The 20,678-nt window shown below is 37.1% G+C and overlaps 1 protein-coding gene across 1 annotated transcript in view; it reads left to right on the forward strand.

Annotated features, from left to right (window-relative positions):
• The window catches only part of SMOC1 (SPARC related modular calcium binding 1), a 61,601-nt gene that overhangs the window by 875 nt on the left and 40,048 nt on the right, over window positions 1–20,678 (forward strand). The window contains exons 2-3 of the mRNA XM_015820033.2: window positions 18,804–18,975; window positions 19,222–19,277. Of these exons, the coding sequence (XP_015675519.1) occupies window positions 18,804–18,975; window positions 19,222–19,277 (228 nt within the window). The remainder of the gene's footprint in view (window positions 1–18,803; window positions 18,976–19,221; window positions 19,278–20,678) is intronic.

Below are 20,678 nucleotides of genomic sequence, written 5' to 3' on the forward strand. Positions count from 1 at the left end.
GGTTTTAATCCCAGGGATAAATTTGTGCGACCAAAGAGCTGTTATAAGTGAACATATGGCTGGGTTAAAATTTAGCATTCTCTTGTTAAATGTGCATGGAACAAAGAATTACCATGCAGTCTAAACAAATCACTAGGACTTTGTTTTATTTTCCAACTGAGGATTAAATAAATGTTGGTTTAAAAATTAACCTTTCCCCAATCACTGTAATGCCTTAGATTCAGGCTTGGTGGAGAGAAGTCTGTGTTTTAATTTACGATAGAAGAATTTGTTAAATTTAAATGCTTCTCTCCCCTAAAGTTTGTTTTAAAGAGCAATGTAATCTAGTTTTATAGCTAGCAGTCTTGTGCATGCTTTGAAATAAATTCTATTTAGTTCAAATTTTGCTTTAAGGAAATTTGGATAGAATAGCATATGATGAAGTGAGCATTGTGCCTTTTAATAAAATGTGTTAGTCAGAAAAGGTGCTTTCAGACTCTCCTGCTTTTTTGGCTCCTGAGTTAATGCAACTCTTCTCTGAAGGATAGAACTGGCCCGCCTATATTAAGTTTCAGTTCTTAGTCCTTTTTCGCTGCCAGCCCCTTAAAAATATACTTTAGGACTGAAGTTGATAAAAGTGACTTCTGCTTATCTAACTCCACGGCTGGATATGCATTTGTGTGTTAATTCTAATGTCTAATCCAAGTTTGTACAGTTTTCATGAGCTGAAGTTGCTACTGAGAAGGCAGGCAGAGATTTCAAGAATTCAGTGGCAGTGCATTGTGGTAACCATCACTGAATGAAAGCTAGAAGGCTGCACAAACATCTGTCATTGTAAGAATGTTTGATGTGTTGTAAGGAGGAAGGAAAAAGTATCCTGTCTAGCGGTACCTTTTAGCCCCTTTTATTACCAGATGTGTAGCCATAGTTAAAATGTGGCAGATTGAATTCAATGCATGCAGTAAATCCTTAGAGTCAAAAATTCCAAAGGCAGCAGAAATTTGGGGTTTCTATTTAAGTCTGCCCAAAGGATGTATTACCTAAAGTTTTACTGCATACCAATTTAAGCCATGCTATTATGTAAGATAATGGCAGCTCCCTTTCAACACTTTTGAGAGCATGTATAGAATCTAAGCTTGGACCCCAAATGGTGGTATCTGAAGGGCTTAATTAGGAACAGTTGAGCTGAGAAGTAAAACGCATGGACGTTGGCCTATATAGACTGCACAAGCTTGTCTATCAAATTAAAACCAAATACAGCTTTTAATGTACTTGACTTTACAAGCCTCTCTTAATTGCTCCCTGCACTATATCTTTTTTTTTTTTAAAGTTTAAAAGCTATTTCAAAAAATTCTCAGGTCATTGAAAGGCAGCTGCTGATTTGTCACTTTCTTCTTGCCACATGGATTCAACAAAGCCTTTTCAATTAGTACTTTAATATGTCTTTTTCCCAGCTGGGTCACAGCCAATATTTTCCTTCCATCTTTGTTGAGGAAGATCTATGTCCTTTAAAACTCTTACTTTGTTTCCTCTTCGGTGTAAAACTGTGGATTTAATGATGTTTAACTCATAAATTTTGTCTCTATTCCTTCCCAAGTGATTTGTTTGAAAAGTATGGTGGTTTTGTTTTCCCCCCATTAGTTTGTTAGCACATTGAAAGTGAAAGGGGTTTATCCTGTCGAATACCCTTTATCCTGCTGATTAGGTTCTGCCAATAAAGCTGTCAGTATTCTCCTGATGCAGTACTTTATGCTCCTATCTGCATAACAAAACATTATTTGAATAATTCATTGTAACCTTTTTTATGGTGATAAAGTGAGGCCGATATCTGCTTCACTAAACTACATCCTCTTAAGAAATTGCTTCCAGGTTTTTGTTTTATGAAGGAGAGAGGGCAACGGAGCAGATAAAGTTAGCAGAATTGCCATAGTTTAGGCTTGGAAATCTGGATTTGTGGAACATTAGTACTTGTAATTAAACTAGAAATTGTGAAAGTATTCCAAAATGCCAAAAAATTATAACATTGCTTGTTATTGTTTTCCATGGATATGAACAGTCTGAGTATGGAAAAAAATGACTAATTAATGAACAAGCTGATGAAAAGTTGTATGCTGTACCTCCAGACTCCCTACTTAATAAAGAAAGCGGCACTTTTTTCTGTTCTAAATCTAAATAAAATAAAAATATTTTGAATTATAAGATGTCAGAATCCAACTTTAGGATGAATCAGGTATTTTTGGATTCTACTGCCCCATTAAATGCTGAAAAAAGGTACAGATGTGTCTGTGTATATATAAGGGGGAGGGGCTTTGAGAAAATGCTTTTTTAAAATACATATTTATTTACTGAATTTGTACTCTGCTGCAATCAAAAAAATATACATAGAAAAAACTAAAAGATCCATTGTAAAAAATTAAAGGAAATATCATGCATTGTTCAATCTAATGGCACCAACATATTCTTCTAGGGTTCTCCCAAAATTGTTTTCTGTAAGTTGTTGAAAACTAAGTAGAATGGGATCAGATTGAATTATGGGGGGGAGGGGGAGAAGATGAGGAGGACTATTACAAATGTAGGTGCACCCACTAAGAAGGGGTCTCTTTGACCTTCCATCCTACCCTTACCTCATGGGAATGGGGAATTACAAGCATATTTTCCTGAGAGGTTTGCGGTGGGTGGGTCAAAACTGATCCTCAAATACTTGAGTGTTAAGCCACTTTCTCACTTTCTGTATGAAAGCTTCCTTTTGAACTGAATTAAACCAATACAGTGAAAATCCAGGCTGGATTGGGGATCTTGATACCTCTTATATTGCCAATCAAATTAGAGTAATAATAGAGCCTCAGGTTCATTACAGAAGTTGAGGTTGTTTAATGCAAGTGTGCATAATTCTTTCCAGTCTGAGAGTTGCTGTTGGTACATCAAAGCCAGACTTAAATAACCAAGCAGGGTAAACAGAATGTAACAGGTGGGACTAAAGTAAAATTATAATTTGCATAAAATTAAATTCAGTTATTGTTATTACTGCTTAAGTTTGGAGGAACACTAAATACTGAGCCTATGGCTTTGGGAATATGTAACCTTGGGATTTCAGGTTGTGTGTACCTTTGTTCTAGTTAACATATTAAAATCATGAAGCTTCAACTACTAGGGGATTCCTAGTGCTATCACCAAAGGACATCACCCAAGTATTCCATTGTTCCCTCTCCAGTGTTTTGAAAAAAGAAACAAAGGGAAAAAAGGAGGATTTCTAGTATGAGGAGAAATTATCTGGAGTCCTGACAGATGTTATGAATGAAAAAGATCTATTCTGGGAGTCTCTTAGGATAGATAACACAATTGATGTTGCCAGGAATCTTTTTTTTTCTTATATATTAGACAAGCACAGATAGTTTACCCAAAAGCCAAATACTTGCATAAAACGTTTCAAATTGATTATCCTGATTTTTAAAAGAAACTATGCAGCAGCAGCAACATATTAAAACAGTGCAAACTTTTTTTTTTTTACATCAACCTGAAGTCTTGAATGGATATGGTAAGAATGAATGGTGACACAGGAATGGTGCTGAATTAGGCAGTCACCAGACAGAAAACGCAGATGTTTCACTTTTTGATAATTTTAACAGTTTCTGGAGAGAAGAATGCAAGGAATTTCAGCCTTATGTCAATCAACAGGGCAAAATGAAAACCTGATATAATTAATCCCACTTGAATCCATTGGTTTGTCTTTCCCATCCCTTTTGTGCCCCAATTTGGCTTATCTACTATATCAAATAGTGGATTTCTGTTAGGCTACTCTTTTTGTTTTTTTCTCATGCACAGTGAAACTTTTAAAGATAATTTGAGCATAATTTCTAAAGAGATTAGAATGTAGGAAGAGTCAGTGGAAAAAAAAACCACTACAGTACAGGAAAACCTTATTCTCTGATTATGTTTTGGATCCATCCAAATACTATATATAGAAAATGGGCACAAAAAGCAGTACAACAACTGGAATAGTTTTCTTCACTGGAAATAATTCTGTCACTTCTTCCATACAGATTTTGAGTATGCCATGAATGCTGTAGTCTAGTATACTCAGGCCACATTATCTGGTTCAAATAGCAGCACAACCTGTATTTCCTCTGCTTTCTGGAGTTTGGGGGGTTGATATTTGGGGTTTCTTGTGTTACATTGAGCTCCACAAACCTATATCCTGAGGGAGTAGATTGCTTCATATGGATGAGTACCGGTAATTATATTATCAATTATATTATCAATTCATGTCTGATTCTTTAATGCTTTATAATAAGTATTGCTTGGGAATTTTCTTCACTTTGTTCTGAATTGTCTTGCCTGAATGCATTGGTTTTGGAATTGTCCTTTTAAGAGAGTACTCTGATGTTCTAGGAATGATGTAGCTTTTGTTTCAGATTTCTCTGAATTTGTTTCAAGACCTCAAAACCAATGTCATAGATTTATAACCAATTGTTCTTCCTTGAAGAGAAATGTATATACTCTTGACCATTTGGCTGTGACTGATGATTGTGTTCAGCAACATCTGGAGGACTGAACATTCTTCATAGCAGCAAGTTTCTTGCAGCCATTGGCCAATCAATAAATACAATTGAAATGCAATGCAGTAAAATCCACCACATGATCAAAGTGTAAATAAACAAAATTGGGTTAACATTGTTGATAAAGTTACAAAGGCAGAACAGGGCACCTCATCTTAATAGTGACATAGAAAACTTTGCAACTGCTTTAATTACATTTGGACATATCTGCAGGACAATAAGTAACACAGAATCAATCATTTCTCTCAGGGAACCTTAGAAATAATGGGTGTACAAGTTCCTTACTCCTGAGAGGGCACAGGCAAGAGTTTGCAGGGCTCCAGGGTCACAAAAGCAACCATCACTGAAAGACAGATGTTTTGCTAATCTCTTCTCTAATATAGAGGTAGTCCTCAACGTATGACCACAATTGACCCCAAATTTCTGTTGCTAAGCAAAACAGTTGTTAAGTGATGGGTTTCCCCCATTTTACGACCTTGCTGCAGTTAAGTGAATCACTGCAGTTAATAACATGATTGTTAAGGGAATCTGGCTTCCCCACACTGACTTTGCTTGTCAGAAGGTCACAAAAGGTGATCACATGACCCCAAGACACTACAGCCCTATTAAATACATGCCAATTGCCAAGCATCTGAATTTTGATCACCTGACAATGATAGTTTCATCTTTGCTTAATTATGTCCCTTTGTGAACAAGTCAGTGTTTTAATGCAATCCATAAAGATTATATTTTGGCAAATGTTTTATCTGTGATAATTGTTTGTTTGCTGCTTAACAGAATGTGTGGTTGTTTTGAACTGTGTCTCTTGATATATCTATCGATGTGTTTTATAGCTTTTTATATCATAAATCTTTTCTAAGTATAAAGCTGTCTAGCATTCGTCAAGGTACATCACTACCACACTATTGTATTTTTAGAAAATGACGTAGCGTCACGTGAATAATCTATCTATTCAAGACCCTTTAGAGAAAAAACCGGAAAGGTATAAAAAGGTGGTTCCTTGTGTTCCATGAAATAACTATCTCTCTCATTATTTTTACGATTGAGGAGATTTCACTATTTAGTTCGAAATATCTTATTTTAACTCCTACTACAAGGGAAGCATAACTAAGTATCTGCATTTACATTCAAATATTAGAATGATTTTTTTGAAAGCCATTGACAAAAGAGAAGCTTAGTGTGTTCCTTAGATTTAAGACTTCTGTATACAATAATTGCTTATATGTTTTATTTAATATAAGATTGATTTAAGGCCAGAATGCTAGGAAGTCCTAGCTTCAACACTTGCACAATTGTTTTGTTCTGTTTGGAATAACAAAGGACTGAGCTTTACTCTCTGCAAACAAATGATAACTGGAGATAGGTCATTTCCTGTTGCAGTTTGGAATTCTTCTTCTGGCTTCAGTATTTGTGATAATTGCTGAGTTCTCATGTCTGTTTCAGATTCTGACTTTTGTGTAACAAACAGTACCAGCAGAGGCAACCTATCTGGTATGTCACAATCAGAGCTTTACACTTTAGCATGAATTTTATACAAATAATTGAACTCCACTTGCCATTTGGTTGACAGGTTACAGAAATACTTTTGGAGTTCTTCACAGTAATTTTGTCTATAGTCTGGTTTTATCCAACTGGCCAGCCCACTACTTTCTCGTAATTTAAGAACATTTATGAACGAGTTAAAAACCATCAGTTTTAGAACAGATTGAGAAGGATGAAGGGGGACATGAAAGCAGTGTTCCAATATCTCAGGGGCTGCCACAAAGAAGAGGGAGTCAAGCTATTTTCCAAAGCACCTGAAGGCAGGACAAGGAGCAACGGGTGGAAGCTAACCAAACAGAGAAGCAACCTAGAACTAAGGAGAAACTTCCTGACAGTTAGAACAATTAACCAGTGGAACAACCTGCCTCCAGAAGCGGTGAATGCGCCAACACTGGAAGTTTTTAAGAAAAAACTGGACAGCCATTTGTCCAAAATGGTATAGGGTTTGCTGTCTGAGCAGGGGGCTGGACTAGATGACCTTCAAGGTCCCTTCCAACTTTATCATCATTATAACTTCATTTCTTCCTTCTTTCATGTGGGAACATTGCAAATTTATTTATCCTCATTGCTTTCCCTTTTTTAATTACATAGCATCCCATAGAATTGCAGGTTCTCTTATCTCATGATAGTTACCGTACATTTATTTAAGGGCCTTTGGTTAGGAACTTGTCAAAGGCTTTTTGAAAATCCAAGTATGGAGTGGTGACAGGGCCTCTTTCGTCCACAGGCCTGTTGACACTCTGAGGAAATTCTAACACATAGTGAAACAGGGTTTATTTTTGCAGGATCTATGGCAATTTTCCTTTGGCCAGGTTTTTTTTTTCTACCATAGTACTTGGTTATTTTTATTGATTACTATTTTGACAAATGTTAAGCTGTCTATCTGTAATTCTCTCAATCACCGCTAAATCATTTAAAAAAAATTAGTGCCACATTGGCAACAATCCAGTTTTCTAGGCACTGGCTTGATTTAAAGCACAAATTTCCTGTTTTTGGTAGTTGGTCAGAAATCTCACACACAAATATTTGAAAAAAATCTTGGGTGGATGTAATCAGGACCGTTTAGCAATTTAAGCTTCCCAGGGCAAAGCTGACAGGGCAAAGCAGCATATTCTTTTGCTAGCACATTGTAGTGAAGTGTTTTTAAAATATGTTGGTATTTTGTGTGCATATTTCTTATACAGAAGCTGGCTGCTAGGAAATTTAATATAATTTCCTAAACTTGGCTAATGTCACCTTTCTGGAAAGTTTCTATTTATTTGATTCTTGACTATTCACAGGGCTTTTTTGCTCATAGAACGCCCAGAACGGAGTTCCGGCACCTTTTTGGGGTGGAACCTTGTAGGGTAGGCAAGGCGGGTTGTATGACATGTGTGAGTTCCGGCACTTTTTTTTTTTTTAAGAAAAAAAGCACTGACTATACATATTGTTGGACAAATACTAATTCACTTATTTTAACTACTTCTGTAGTTTTTTTATAAATTTTGCTTTGTGTTCTCAAAGGTCTGTAAGCAAGACTGCCATTTCTAATACAAAGCATAGGCTTTGACCGAATAAACAGCACTCGGGAACAAGTTGACTGCACTGCATTTTTGTAAGAAATACACATGTAATCAACCTAGCCCTAGACACTAGAGGTAGGTTCGCAAATGGATTGGACCTCTCATGTCACTCTAAAATATGTAGCCTAAACTGTAGCACTTGACCAAGAAACCAGCATAAGTTCTATTTGAAATTAAGTTCTATTTGAAATTAAGGATATCATAAGTATATCATACATTATGCTATTAAGATAAGAGCTTTGGATCATTTGTGGGACATGCACATGTGTGAAACGTGATTTTTCACTCCCAGCCCAGATGGTATGTGCATAAGCTCTTGGTGTGGTAAATGCTTTATTATGCCTGTTCTCAACAAGGGTGTCTGTATTGCCCCCAATTATGCATGTTTAGAAATATCTATGGTCAGCAAGACATCTGTGAAATGACGACCTGGAGGCTCACCCATTCTTAAGTAATTCTACTTAAGAATTTACGTATCATATCAAACAAAAGCAAAGCACATATATTCTGTCAATATAAACATACGCTATACTGAAATGAGTTTTTCCATATATTCTGGTCTGTGGACTTTGAATTAGCATGCATAGCGTATCAATTCCCTCATCTTTGAGAAACAGAAAATAAAGTGTATATTTGTAAAGTGGCATTGGAATTGCCCTAAAATTTGAATTGTCCTAAAGTTAAACTTCTTAACTAGATTCTTATTCCCACTTGAGAGGAATGTTTTTGACTTGGCTTACTAAATAAACATACTTTTTTCCTGTTTGTGGACCATAGCTCTAAACAAGAATACTTGAAGGACAGCCAATGAAAAGCATATAAATCATTCAGGCAAGATTTGTGTGTGTGTGTGTGTGTGTGAGTGATGGGGATGGCTTCAACATCAGTATTATAATGATGTAATGTTTACATTATTGTTCTCTAGGGAGAATTCTCATGCTTATTAATTTGCTTCAACAGATTATGAAGCTTCTTATTTTAATTTTCAAGTCCATATTGATACAAAAAGAACTGGATAAAATCTTAAGATTTTAAATCATAAAAAACCGGAGAATAAACTTAAGGTACGGACCCGAGCGTGAAAAATGATTGTAATGTTTATCGAATCATTTGTTTAGTACCTTATCAAACTATACACTTAAGTCAGATTGTCCTAATCTTTATACCGTATTTTCTTTAATGTATGTGAAATCAGGAATTAATTTGCAGTACATTTGTGAAAACTGAATATGGTCAACTCAGTCTCCTGAGTTACTCAAAGCAAACACATTTTTCCTATTTGCAAGCATTTCTGTATCTCACTCCAGATAGTCTGTACTTCACAGTTTGCCTCCATATTCTATTTTTTGCCTTTTATAAACTATCTCATCTTTTCTCTCACAAGGAACCATGTAATTCTGTGTAAAAGGGTGTTCTTGGTTCTAGTTTAGACTGCTTATGCAAAAAAGAAAGGAAGATTGTGTCTTGAGATACTTTTCCTAACATTATAAATTAAAGGTACATCACCAGAGTTTCTGAACCCTCTCTTGATTATACAGGGACACATCACTTGGCTTTTAAACTCCCAGTTGTGCATTTAATCAGTCTTTGTTTGTTTAGGAAATAAATCCCAGGAACTCTTTTTTAGAATGGTCTTATTTTCATCAAAAAGCTGTGGTAACTTGTGAAACTAGCTGAGGACTAGGGAAAGGGGAATTTGTAAGCTTTCAACTTTTCATTCGGAGTTGTTTGGGAAAAATGCTGTTTCAGGTATAACACCTTCCAAATAAATTTGTTTTTGTAAAACTGTTCCCTCATTTAAAAATATATGATCTATTTCCTTTTTAATCCATTGTTTGACTTTCAGTTCTATGAAATTATACAGGTCAGGTGTAATTTGTTGATGTTAATGATGATTCCTTTTAAAAATTGCATTTAATTTTGAGTTACTTTAATTCAGGGGTATCAAACTGGCGGCCCGCAGGCCAGATGCATCATGTGCAGGCCACGCCCATCCCGGCTCCACAAAGGCAAAACATCGCGATATGTCATGTGACACCCGTCTCTAATTCAACAGATTTCTGGGTCTGATTTTAATAAAGTCTGTATTGAAGTTACTTATTACACAAATCTAAAGGAAACCCAGCAGCTGCTCATGTCTATACAGTCAATTTCCTTTTAAACTTTGTCAATAGAAGTTTAATTTGAAACACTTAAATATTTGGCTTCCATTAAACTAGATGATATCACAAGCATAGGTATTTTCCTGTGAGGCTTCACTTGCTATGGGCAATTATTGTGTTGTCCCAAATGAATCTGTGAAGGCATATTTCAGCTAGGCAGAAGCAAATTGGGATTTAGCAGAAATGTTTTGCTCTGTATTAATCTGAAAAGCTGATGATATTTGAAACTAATGTTAACAAACCCTCTTTGGAAACTACCTGGTGACAGTTTTCTATTCCTCCTTCACTCAGAAATGATAGCATTTTATAAAAGTTCAGATTTAAATTAATAATCACTGTGATGAAATGAGTGCGAATTGCAGATAATTGTGACTGTTGCTTTGGGGCAGTTGCTGATATTATGCGATATTTATGACTAGAGAAGGTCTTTCTAGAATATATTTAATATTGTCCTGCAGCTAGCTACTTTTGGGAAAGAAAGATGAGTGGTTACAGGTAGACTGACCTTTGAAACCCAGGTTAAATGATTGATGCCACAAAAATGTTGAGAGGAAGGAACAGGGCTCATAGAATTATGAAGTTAGGAAGCAATTTACTTTGTTTAGGACATCAAAATACAGTATGTCTGGTAGACTGTATTAGTATAGAATTCTCTTGTGAGAGGAAAGTATTGAGAATGTGTACATTAAGTTGGGGATGGTTGAGCAATCTGTGTGCTGTCTGATGAGAGAATAAACATTTTTGAATTGTGCCTGTCTTCTTGTAGTTAACCCCCCTCCCACATCCTTGTAACTATTTGCCTCTGTTTTTAAATTATAAGTTTCCAAATGAGAAACTGGATTACTTGATATTGCATCACATCCCTGTTCTTTGAGCTTAGGATTGTTATAAGACATAGTTTTTATTATTCTTTTCTCCAGAAAGTATTCAGCTGCAGTGACCACAAGCAGTCAGGTCCAATTTTTGTCTCCTGTACAAAACAATAAATATTCTGTTGGTGGTCTCCCATGCAAAATGTAAAACATGTGCTGCACTGTTACCTTTCTGTGAGTTTAAATAGGCAGTGATTAGTGTGGGTATAGTTCAGTGAGCAAACTATGCAGCCTTTCAAAAATATTTCCTCAAGTGGCAGAAGACATATGGCCTCCCTAAATCCTACTCTAACTTGACATGGATCTTATGCATTGTTACATTTAGGTCTCCATCTCCGGGTCCCTGAATTCAAGTAAATCCCTTTGTCTTCCAAACTGGGGCCAGCTTTCTGAACTTTAGGACTTTGATCCCAAAAATATAGACTTCAACTCAAAAAATAACTGTTAACAAGACAAAATATTATTGAATATTCTGAAACAATTCACTGCTACAAGCCTCAAAGTCTTATGGAGATTATAAGTATTAGAAGAAAAAGAAGAATCTCTGTAGAGACACTTCAAAAATTGACAGTGCTATTCCCATTGGGTCCTATCCACAAGGCATATTTTTGCTAAGCTGGACTGTTGTGTCTCTGTGATGTTTTGAGGCTTCTGAAACTGATCCAGTTAACTTCCAGCCTTGCCCCAGCATTAGAGCAAATCCATTTGTGTAGCTTTAACATTTAACATTTAACTTTAATATTGGAATCGAGAGACAGCCATTTTCCAACCGATGAGTAGAATCTTGTGTCCCCAATGCAAAAGGTGCTCTTTAGTGGCACCTTTGTTCCTATTCCTTGTGTAATGACAAGGTCCTTTCCCCCCTTGCTGCCAGAAATGCCTCATTAAAAGGAGGTGTAGATGAGAAGCTAGCTGGAAACCAGTTTTTGTGCTTACTCATTGATCAGGTATAAGGAGCAGTGATTGACTCATGGGAAGTACTGAATGTTGCAAGGATGACAAGAGTGAGGCTCCTCAAGGGGTGGCGTCAAAATCTTTCTGAAAGTTTGAAAGTTGGTGAATGAACAGAAATGTGGGAAAACTCCCTCCCTCCCAGCTGGACTGAAATCATTAATCACAGTAAAAGTTCGAACTAATAAAAATGTCTTCACCCGGTGATGAAAAGATAGTAGAACCAAACAAACATCCTCAGGAAGAGCATTTCAGAGGCTGTACTACATCACAGCTGTGGTTCCTGTGGGTCAACATTAACAGTTCCCCTCAAGTCATGAGGGAACAGAACAGGAGCGCCACCAGCTGCAGATTAAGAATTGGAAATGTGCAAACATGGTAAACATTTTTTTTTTTTAAAAAAAAGAGACAGTTTTGCAGTATAAAAGAAAGAGAGAAGATGTGGATACTGGAAAAGAAGCAATTCTTTAATCTGGTATTGATTATGCAAAGAGATGTGATAATGATGTTCTTGTTTATGGTTTTAAAAGTTTAAATACGGTTTTTATGTTTTATTATTGATATTGTTTAAATTCTTGACTGGGAGCCTCTTTTCCCTGAGGTATAAGGGAGGTTATCTAAATGATATAAATAGCTATTTGGGGGATAAGATGGGTAGTTATCTAAAAGTTTTAAATGAATGAATGAGACATTACATTGACCATGAGTAGCCCCTGCCTGTGTTCTTCAGTGGCAGAGCACATAGAGAAGAATTGCTGCAAATATATTTACCCATGTGTAAGTAAGTTTATTTTATTCATTTTCCTTCATAAGCTGGAAAAGTATTATTAAAGCTATATATACATACGTCCTCTTTACACAATGTAAGCACTTTTGTGGTACATGCAGAAAATATGCAGAATAGTAATTAAAAGAAATTAGAAACTAGATCTAGTTTCATGGTCTCTAAAGGATTGGTTACATTTCTTTAGAAACAAATTGAAATCTAACTCTTACTAAACCTCATATATCCTGTGTGTGTTAATGTACTACATGTACCTTAACATGTATCTTCGTGGGATATGGACAGAAGTACATCCCAAAATTTCGAAGGGCATTAATCTTGGTGCTCTGCAATGCTTTTCCCACAGCAGCTTTGGAGGGCTGATACAAAAAAATACTATATGAACTGAGACTTTGCCCCTGTGGACAAGGGACCATTGAAACTATAGTGCACATCCTACTATATTGCATCTTCCATAACAGAGGTCCCCAACCTTTTGGGCACCAGAGACCGGTTCCATGGAGAGAGGGTTTTCCGCGGACCTGAGGGTGTGTGGTTTTGTGTGCTACCTGCATCCCGCGGATTGGGCTTTGCTTGTTTGTGCGGCCCAGTTGCTGGCATGCTGCGGCCCGGTACTGGTCCTGTTCTATAAGGCTCACGGATTCAATTTATAACACTTTACTTAATAAAATATCTGGGAAATACTGATCTTTTTTTATGTGTAACTGCTGTTATCAGATTGGTATCAAGTAGTTTCTCTGAATGTGCCCAAAATCTGCCATGGTATATATAAAATTACGCAAACTAACTGTCCACTGTTAATCCATCACCAATTACAATATATTACTCTCTTTTATTTTGTACTATTATTATTGTTTTAATGCTTTTATTTGCTGGTCTGTGATCATAATAAAGGTTGATTGATTGATTGATTTGGACAGAAGTATGTTGGTTTAGAAGGCAGCCTTTAGATTAGAGATCTCAGTCTGCATAAAATAGTGTGAAATAGAATAGAATATAGCATGTTGACTAAAATGTGCCGGATTTTAGCTGGCCTGCTCCTGACCTCCTTTCCTGCCTTTCTGTCTTGCTATGTGGTCTTGACAAAAAGAAAAAAAAAACATTTTGAAAACTTACTGCTAATAATGTACCAATCTGATATGAAACAAAACATCTACAGCTTTCTTCAAGATATTTTGAAACCGAGCTTTCTTCCTGCCGATGGAGGGCAAGTCTTGCTGAACAGCAGAGTATCTGTTTTTCTTTGAGGCATTTTGTTTCAGAAACTTTTCTGTAATTGCCAGTGATTGTTTGCTTGACATTTTCAGATTTACTCTGAAATGGCCCAGATTACTCATAGAAAATACTGTCTCTCTGGGACTGGGCCAAGTCTTCTGGTCTACTTTCCAGATTAGCTTCTTCATTTTTTCCCCTGGTGAAAAGAGATCAGAACCAGGCCAGCTGAAATCTGCAGGAGATTTTACATTTTTCATGCACATGGTCAAATTCAAACCAGTTCCTTACCAGCAAGAAAATTCACCGGTCGATCTGGGTTCTGAGGGGGTTGGAGGACTCTGTAAATGGTGCTTTTTTGCTAGTGCTTCTGGAACAGGGTGAGTGAGACTTTAAAAATGAAGGTCTACAAAAATAATTCTCATTCAGACAATAATGTCCTATAATGGTAATATACAAAGCATTCCAAAAGTGTGCTTTATCAAGGATCCTAAGGTGAACAAAGCACCCTTCAAAGGGTTAAAGCCGTGACCTCTGGAAGACTCACCACAGCTGTTATGAAGACTTTCTCTGGCTATTAGCTTTTGTGTATGTATATGCACAGCTGCTTTGCTTCTTTGGATATATCTGTAGGTGTTCTAGAGAAATAGGTTGCTCCTGCTTTTATACTTGGCCAGAATGCTTTGTGAAATGCTCCTTTGAAGCTTTGCACACGGCCCTGTTGTATAACACTTCCTTGTAAGGATGTGGTCAAGTAGTTAGAGAAAAGGTTGGGGCGGGGAGAGTTCTTCTCTGTGGAGCCATTCTTGCTCTTATAATTTTGGATATTATTGTCTCTTGTTTTATATGCTATTCTGTTTAGTTGGCATGGTATGATGGGTGTGTGACTTCTTTTTCTTCTTCTATACTTCTGCCTAGAGCAGAGGTCCCCAACCTTTTGGGCACCAGGGACCCGTTACGTGGAGAGAGGTTTTTCCGTGGACCGGAGGGGGTGTGGTTTTGTGTGCTGCCTGCATCCTGTGGATGGGGCTTTCCTTGTTTATGCGGACCAGTTGCTGGCATGCCACGGCCCGGTACTGGTCCACGGCCCGGGGATTGGGGACCCCTGTCCTAGAGAGTATCTCAATTTATTTTTCTTTTAACACCAAAAAAGCTTGAGAAATTGTATTTAGATGATGCTATAGTATCAAGTAGGGAAACAGTATTATTTGAATATTTGTGTTTGCATAATACAATTTTATTATACAGAGTTAATTTTGCATAATGTATGGAAAATTATCTATTGGTCAAAATACGTATTCCAATCATGGTCCATATTACACCAAACAGTGTTTAGATCCAGAATGAATCATTGTTGTAAATCTGTATATTCATACGCAGCTCATAAAAATGTGTTTAATATTAAGCAATTAATATTAAGCAATTGCAGTTCTAGAGATTATAATTATGCAGTGCTTAAAAATGTACTAAATGCTATTGGCACAAATGGAAATTACTTATTAAAATGTGAAGATGTGGCTATTAAGCAGCAACAGAAGCATTAGAACAGGGGGTAAATACTTTACTTTACCAAAGAGATATTCCAAAATAATACAGGAGTTGATGCTGCACTATTGTTTATCTTGTGATGCTTGTATTGCTAAACCAAATCTGGTCTCTGATTTAGCAACAATTACTGTAAAACTAGGATGATACAGTTGCTGGTAAACTCTGCAACAGCAAAAACATGAAGAACTCATTAAAATAATTGCCTAGAAGTAGGCCTAAACATGAAGATAGAAAGGAAACTTCTCAAATATAAATATTTGATATTGCAATATCTCTTTCAAAATCAGTATAAAAATACAAGTGGTTTTCACATACATTTGCATCCAATTCCATTTAATAATAGATCACAGGCATCTTCAAACACAGCATGCAATCATAGGATGACTTGCTTCCATTCCTAAACTACTGAAAATCTCAGGAGAAATCTATCAAGATTTTGACCAAGATGTTTTTTCAGAAAAAATATTTTGAATGTAATTTAATTTATGACCATTTGGAGGGGGGAACAATAGACAACATAGCATTTGCAGGTACAGGATTGTACTTTCTACCCGACATGTGAGCTAGCTTTGCCCAGCCTGGCATCCATATTTGCTAGGATTCTAACATCCAGCATTCTCGGTGAGTGTGGACAAAAACTAGGAATAGTGGAAGTTGGACCCAGTGCCATTGTATGCCACCAGCTTGGAAAGGCTGATCTAAGTTTTAATATTATACCCCTATGTAGTTGAGAGAGCTACTGAATGTGTGGAAAGCAAATAGAAAGTTCTTTGTCTAGGATAATTTCACGTTCATCCAGAGAATACCTGGCCTGTTTTAATATTTGTACATCACGTTGCCAAGAGATTTGCATTGGAAGCCATATGGAAGAGAGGTATCTAGCATGTGTTTATTATATACAAGGCTAATTTAATTTATCTTGAGGTTTGTTATGGCTCAATGGAACCCATCATTCCAAAAACTTTAGCAAAGCAAATGAACAATTATCTTACTTGAAGGTATTTTAAGTTTAAGGTATTTTCTTTTGTTAGATTTATTGGAGTGATAGATTCCTTTTACCCAAGCAAATATGGCTCCTACCCTAGCCTGACTCCTTTCTAAAAGGTCAACCTGATGGAGACTTCTCTAAAACTAAAAAGTATATACAGCACTTTGCAATATTGTTTTCTCAATAAGTGATATGTTGTACTCAACGTAAAGAAATGCAAGCTTCAGAGGACTTTTTAAATTGAATATAGTTATATTTTTGTTTCTAAACAGTACAGCAAACCCCTGACTGATCTATCTGTATTCACCCAATGTTTCCTTTCTATTCATCCTTTTATTACTAAAATAAAACAGAAGAGCTCCAAATTAGGAAAAGATTTAGTATTGGCAGCTACTGTATATCAGGCCAGTTCTGTGGCTGGGGAATTCTGGGAGTTGAAATCTACACATCTCACAAGGTTGAGAAACACTGACCTAGAGGAACATATTTCCTATTAAGGAATAGCCAAACAACTCATCCATTCCTACAGATTTATGATAGTGAAGCAGTAAGATCCAGTTGCAAAGGAGATTGTGGCAATAAAACAAGATAGTTTTGATGTGCAAGTGCTTCAGTGAATCAAGCAGCAGGAAAGGCTTGTTGCAAACTTTTAGTATCTATCAGCTGTTAAAAGCTATTTTTTCTGTTTTTAAATACTGAAGAGGAATACTAACATATTCTGCTTTTCTTCTATTTTCTTTCCCCGAACATGGTTCCTTTGTTTTGTTTTAATCCATCACGTCCTCTTTCCTGCTTGAATGGCAGGGATTGATCCGTACTTGCTTCTGCTGTAGTACAGAGACTTTGGGGCACCTGATTGTAATTTCACAAAAGCTCACATATGCTCCCTAGTTGTATGTTATGATGTACATGGGTACAAACTGCTAAACATCTCTTCTTTATGGCTTTATGGGGACGGATCCTTCCTGAGTCAAATTCTAAAAGTGGTTCCAGCTGTTGAACAGCTGCAAGTAATCTGCCCTTTTCTCAGAGACATTTGAAGTTCTTTAATCAGTGTTTGTTGTTGTTGTCAGCAATAGTGCCGAGGTGTGGAAAGATGGAGCAGATGGACTTGGGGGGTGCATATTTAACTTTAGGCTGACCTCTCTTATCTTGCATTTGCTCTCTTCCCAGGTCAAAGGAGGCTGGGATTAGTCTGGAAAGTGGCCATAATCATGCACCTGTGTAAATGCATGTTGAAAAGGAAGGGATTTAAGGGCAACTGTTATCTTGGAAGGTTTCCCAAAGAGTTCCTCTCCTCTAATTGCCACCCAAGGACTCTGGGGCACTTTGAATAGAAAGTGAACAATTGTAAAATCTGGTATTAGGGTTATTATCTAGCAAGACATATTCAGTTACAGTAACCCTATGTGAAGGCACTGGCAAGCATGTTATTTTTCTGGTGTCAAAACATCTCTTTGCTCTGGCTTCTATGGTTTAAAAAACTAATTTGAAATGATAAGCAGGCTTCTTATATCCCAATTTATACCCCATATACTCACCAGAGAAGGGCCTAATGCTGGGAAAGATTGAGGACAATAGAAGAAGGGGACGACAGAGAATGAGGTGGCTGGATGGAGTCACTGAAGCAGTAGGTGTGAGCTTAAATGGACTCCAGAAGATGGTAGAGGACAGGAAGGCCTGGAAGAATGTTGTCCATGGGGTCGCGATGGGTCGGACACGACTTCGCAACTAACAACAACAACAATACTAAATTGGAGCATTCATGAAATTTGCAGTTTTTGGATTCCTATAATGGCTATTCTTGAACTTAGGCTGACTACAGGCCAACATAAGACAGATTTTCTTTTACGTATACTTCTCCTTGCCTCATAACATACAGAAAGGATTAAAGTTACCATGTTTGAAATTTTAACATTAAAATATGAACCTCATCTGTTCAGTTTTGCCATTTGACAGTTTCCTCCATTGTTTGGTTGTATCACTCCTTTCTCCTTTCTTGTTATGATTGTCCAATACTGAAATATGTCAGCAGGTTGTTGCAGAACTGCAACTTTTTTATTTAATAAAAGAAGAGAGAAGAAAAATCTAGAGAGGCAACAACACTGCTTAGCAACAGCAATCCAGGCAGTCTCACTTGGCAGTTGTAACCTGAAGACTACCTTTACAAATCTTCTAAAAGCACCAGGAAGGAGAAAATCACAATAAATTAAAATGTTCAGAATTTGATACCAGAAGGCATCTATTAATGATACAATTCAAGATTTGAAATACTAAGAGCCACATCTTTTATTGGCAATTTCATTTTTTCAGTTATATTCAGAACTGAAGAACTGTGCAGAAATGTACAAAACAGTAAAGCAGGGGTCTTCAAACTTGGCCCTTTTATGACTTGTGGACTTCAACTCCCAGAATTCTTCAGCCAGTGTGCCTGGCTGAGGAATTCTGGGAGTTGAAGTCCACAAGTCATAAAAGGGCCAAGTTTGAAGACCCCTGCAGTAAAGCATTTTAAACAGGTCATTGTTCCCTCTATACATCCTCAAGAATCCTTTTGAAATCAAATCCAAAATATTGCACAGTTCTATCATAATCTGTAGATTATTTTTAAAATTTAACATTTTCCCCCCACCTGTTCTGCTGTCTTTAGTTTTTAATAAGCGACCACGACCAAGATCCTCAGTGTAACCTTCAGTGCTCCAGATCTGCTGTCAAGCCTCTCTGCGCTTCCGATGGCAGGACCTATGAATCAATGTGTGATTATCAGAGAGCAAAGTGCAAGGATTCCAGTCTGAATGTGGCACATCGAGGCAGGTGTAAAGGTAAGGAATTAAAAAAGGCGCTTCTCTCCATCTGGGATGGAAATATTGGACGTGCTTTTTTCATAGCTCAATTTGATGCTGTTTAAGCTAGATACACAGATTGGAAATATATGTTTGCCTAAAAAGAATTACCGGTATTCAGACATCTTTGGCAAATAAAAGGGCCTAGAGAGGAGGCTGGGTATGTTAACAGAGAGTAAAAGATTAAAATAATGATCGGCAGAATATGAGGCTTTTTTTTTTTAGGGCTGCAAGCTAATGGGCCACAGAAACAACTCTCATTTTCAGATCAAATTAACGATGTAAGATCAGAGCATCATGATCAGAGCATCATAACAAACATTGGGAATTGAGATGCCGTTCTTAATCTTATTTGTGAAAAGGATTCCACAGTCTTCTAACTGGTAGAATTTGTCATGTGTTATTTTCTGGAAAAGTTAAGTTTGAGCGGTGAAGGACACCTGAATAGCTTAGAACAGTGGTTGTCAGCCTTTTCTTCACCGTGGACCTCCTTTAAATGTCTTTTATGGCCACGGATCCCCAAGGCTTAACTCAAAATTTAAATCATAACATTTCTTCAAGCCTTTGCACACACACACACACACACACACACCCCGTGACAACATCACAGCCCCCCAGGAGTCTGCAGATCACAGGTGGAGAACCACCGGCTTAGAATATTGTAAGCCATATATGCATTCATGTCTCAGGAAGGGGTTAGATATTAAATATATTTGTGTGAAATTGCCTGTAGATTCTACTAGTTTTGGACAATTATATTCTCTTTTCACATGATCATCTTTGAACTTCAAATCCACTATCCCTGGCTAACTGGATTCCACATGCGCATTTACCCTTTGACTCCTTTTTTTGGGTGAAGATAGTTCTACTATTTTATGACTTGCACATAGGACAGTGTACACGGTGCTCTTAACAATGCACTGAATGGGGGAAAAAATAAGGTGCTTCTAATATGCAGGTGGTTATATATAGAAATCTACTTACATAAACGAGGCATATTTTGAGACTTCTGCTCCCTTCTTAAATTGTCACTTAACTCAGGGTAGCAATCTGGCTGGAAGGAGTGTCTTGATATGCCACTGTCAGGGGTAGCTGATTTCTCTCCCGCTAGGATTTTTATCTGTTTTTAGTAGTGTGATGTCATAAATGTTGGAAACATTTTGACAGATCTGCATTTCCAACTAATTTGGATCCTTCCTACTGTAAGGGGGAATAATTGCTTAACCATCAGAACTAGAAGGACAGGAAAATTTGAAGTAGTCTTCTATTTTTATTTTATTTATTTATTTATTTATTTATTGTTTATATTTATATCCCGCCCTTCTCCTTACGGACTCAGGGCGGCTAACAACCAGATAAAAATACAAAATATCAAAACTAAAGATTAAAACATAATTAAAAAACAAATATTCATAATTGGTCTAAATAATTTAAAATTATGTTAAAACCCCCACTAAAAATTTTCCCCTAGGCCAGTCCTGCTAGCTGGAATAGCCATGTCTTAAGGGCGCGGCGGAAGGAAGGGAGATCAGGGATCACCCTGATCTCTGGGGGTAGTTCATTCCAGAGGGTGGGAGCTCCCACAGAGAAGGCCCTCCCCCTTGGGGTCGCCAGCCGGCACTGTCTGGCCGACGGCACCCTGAGGAGACCCACTCTGTGGGAGCGTACAGGCCGATGGGAGG

The sequence above is a fragment of the Protobothrops mucrosquamatus genome, unplaced genomic scaffold, assembly GCF_001527695.2.
Source record: "Protobothrops mucrosquamatus isolate PMUCROS unplaced genomic scaffold, P.Mucros_1.0 scaffold1044, whole genome shotgun sequence".
Taxonomy (NCBI): domain Eukaryota; kingdom Metazoa; phylum Chordata; class Lepidosauria; order Squamata; family Viperidae; genus Protobothrops; species Protobothrops mucrosquamatus.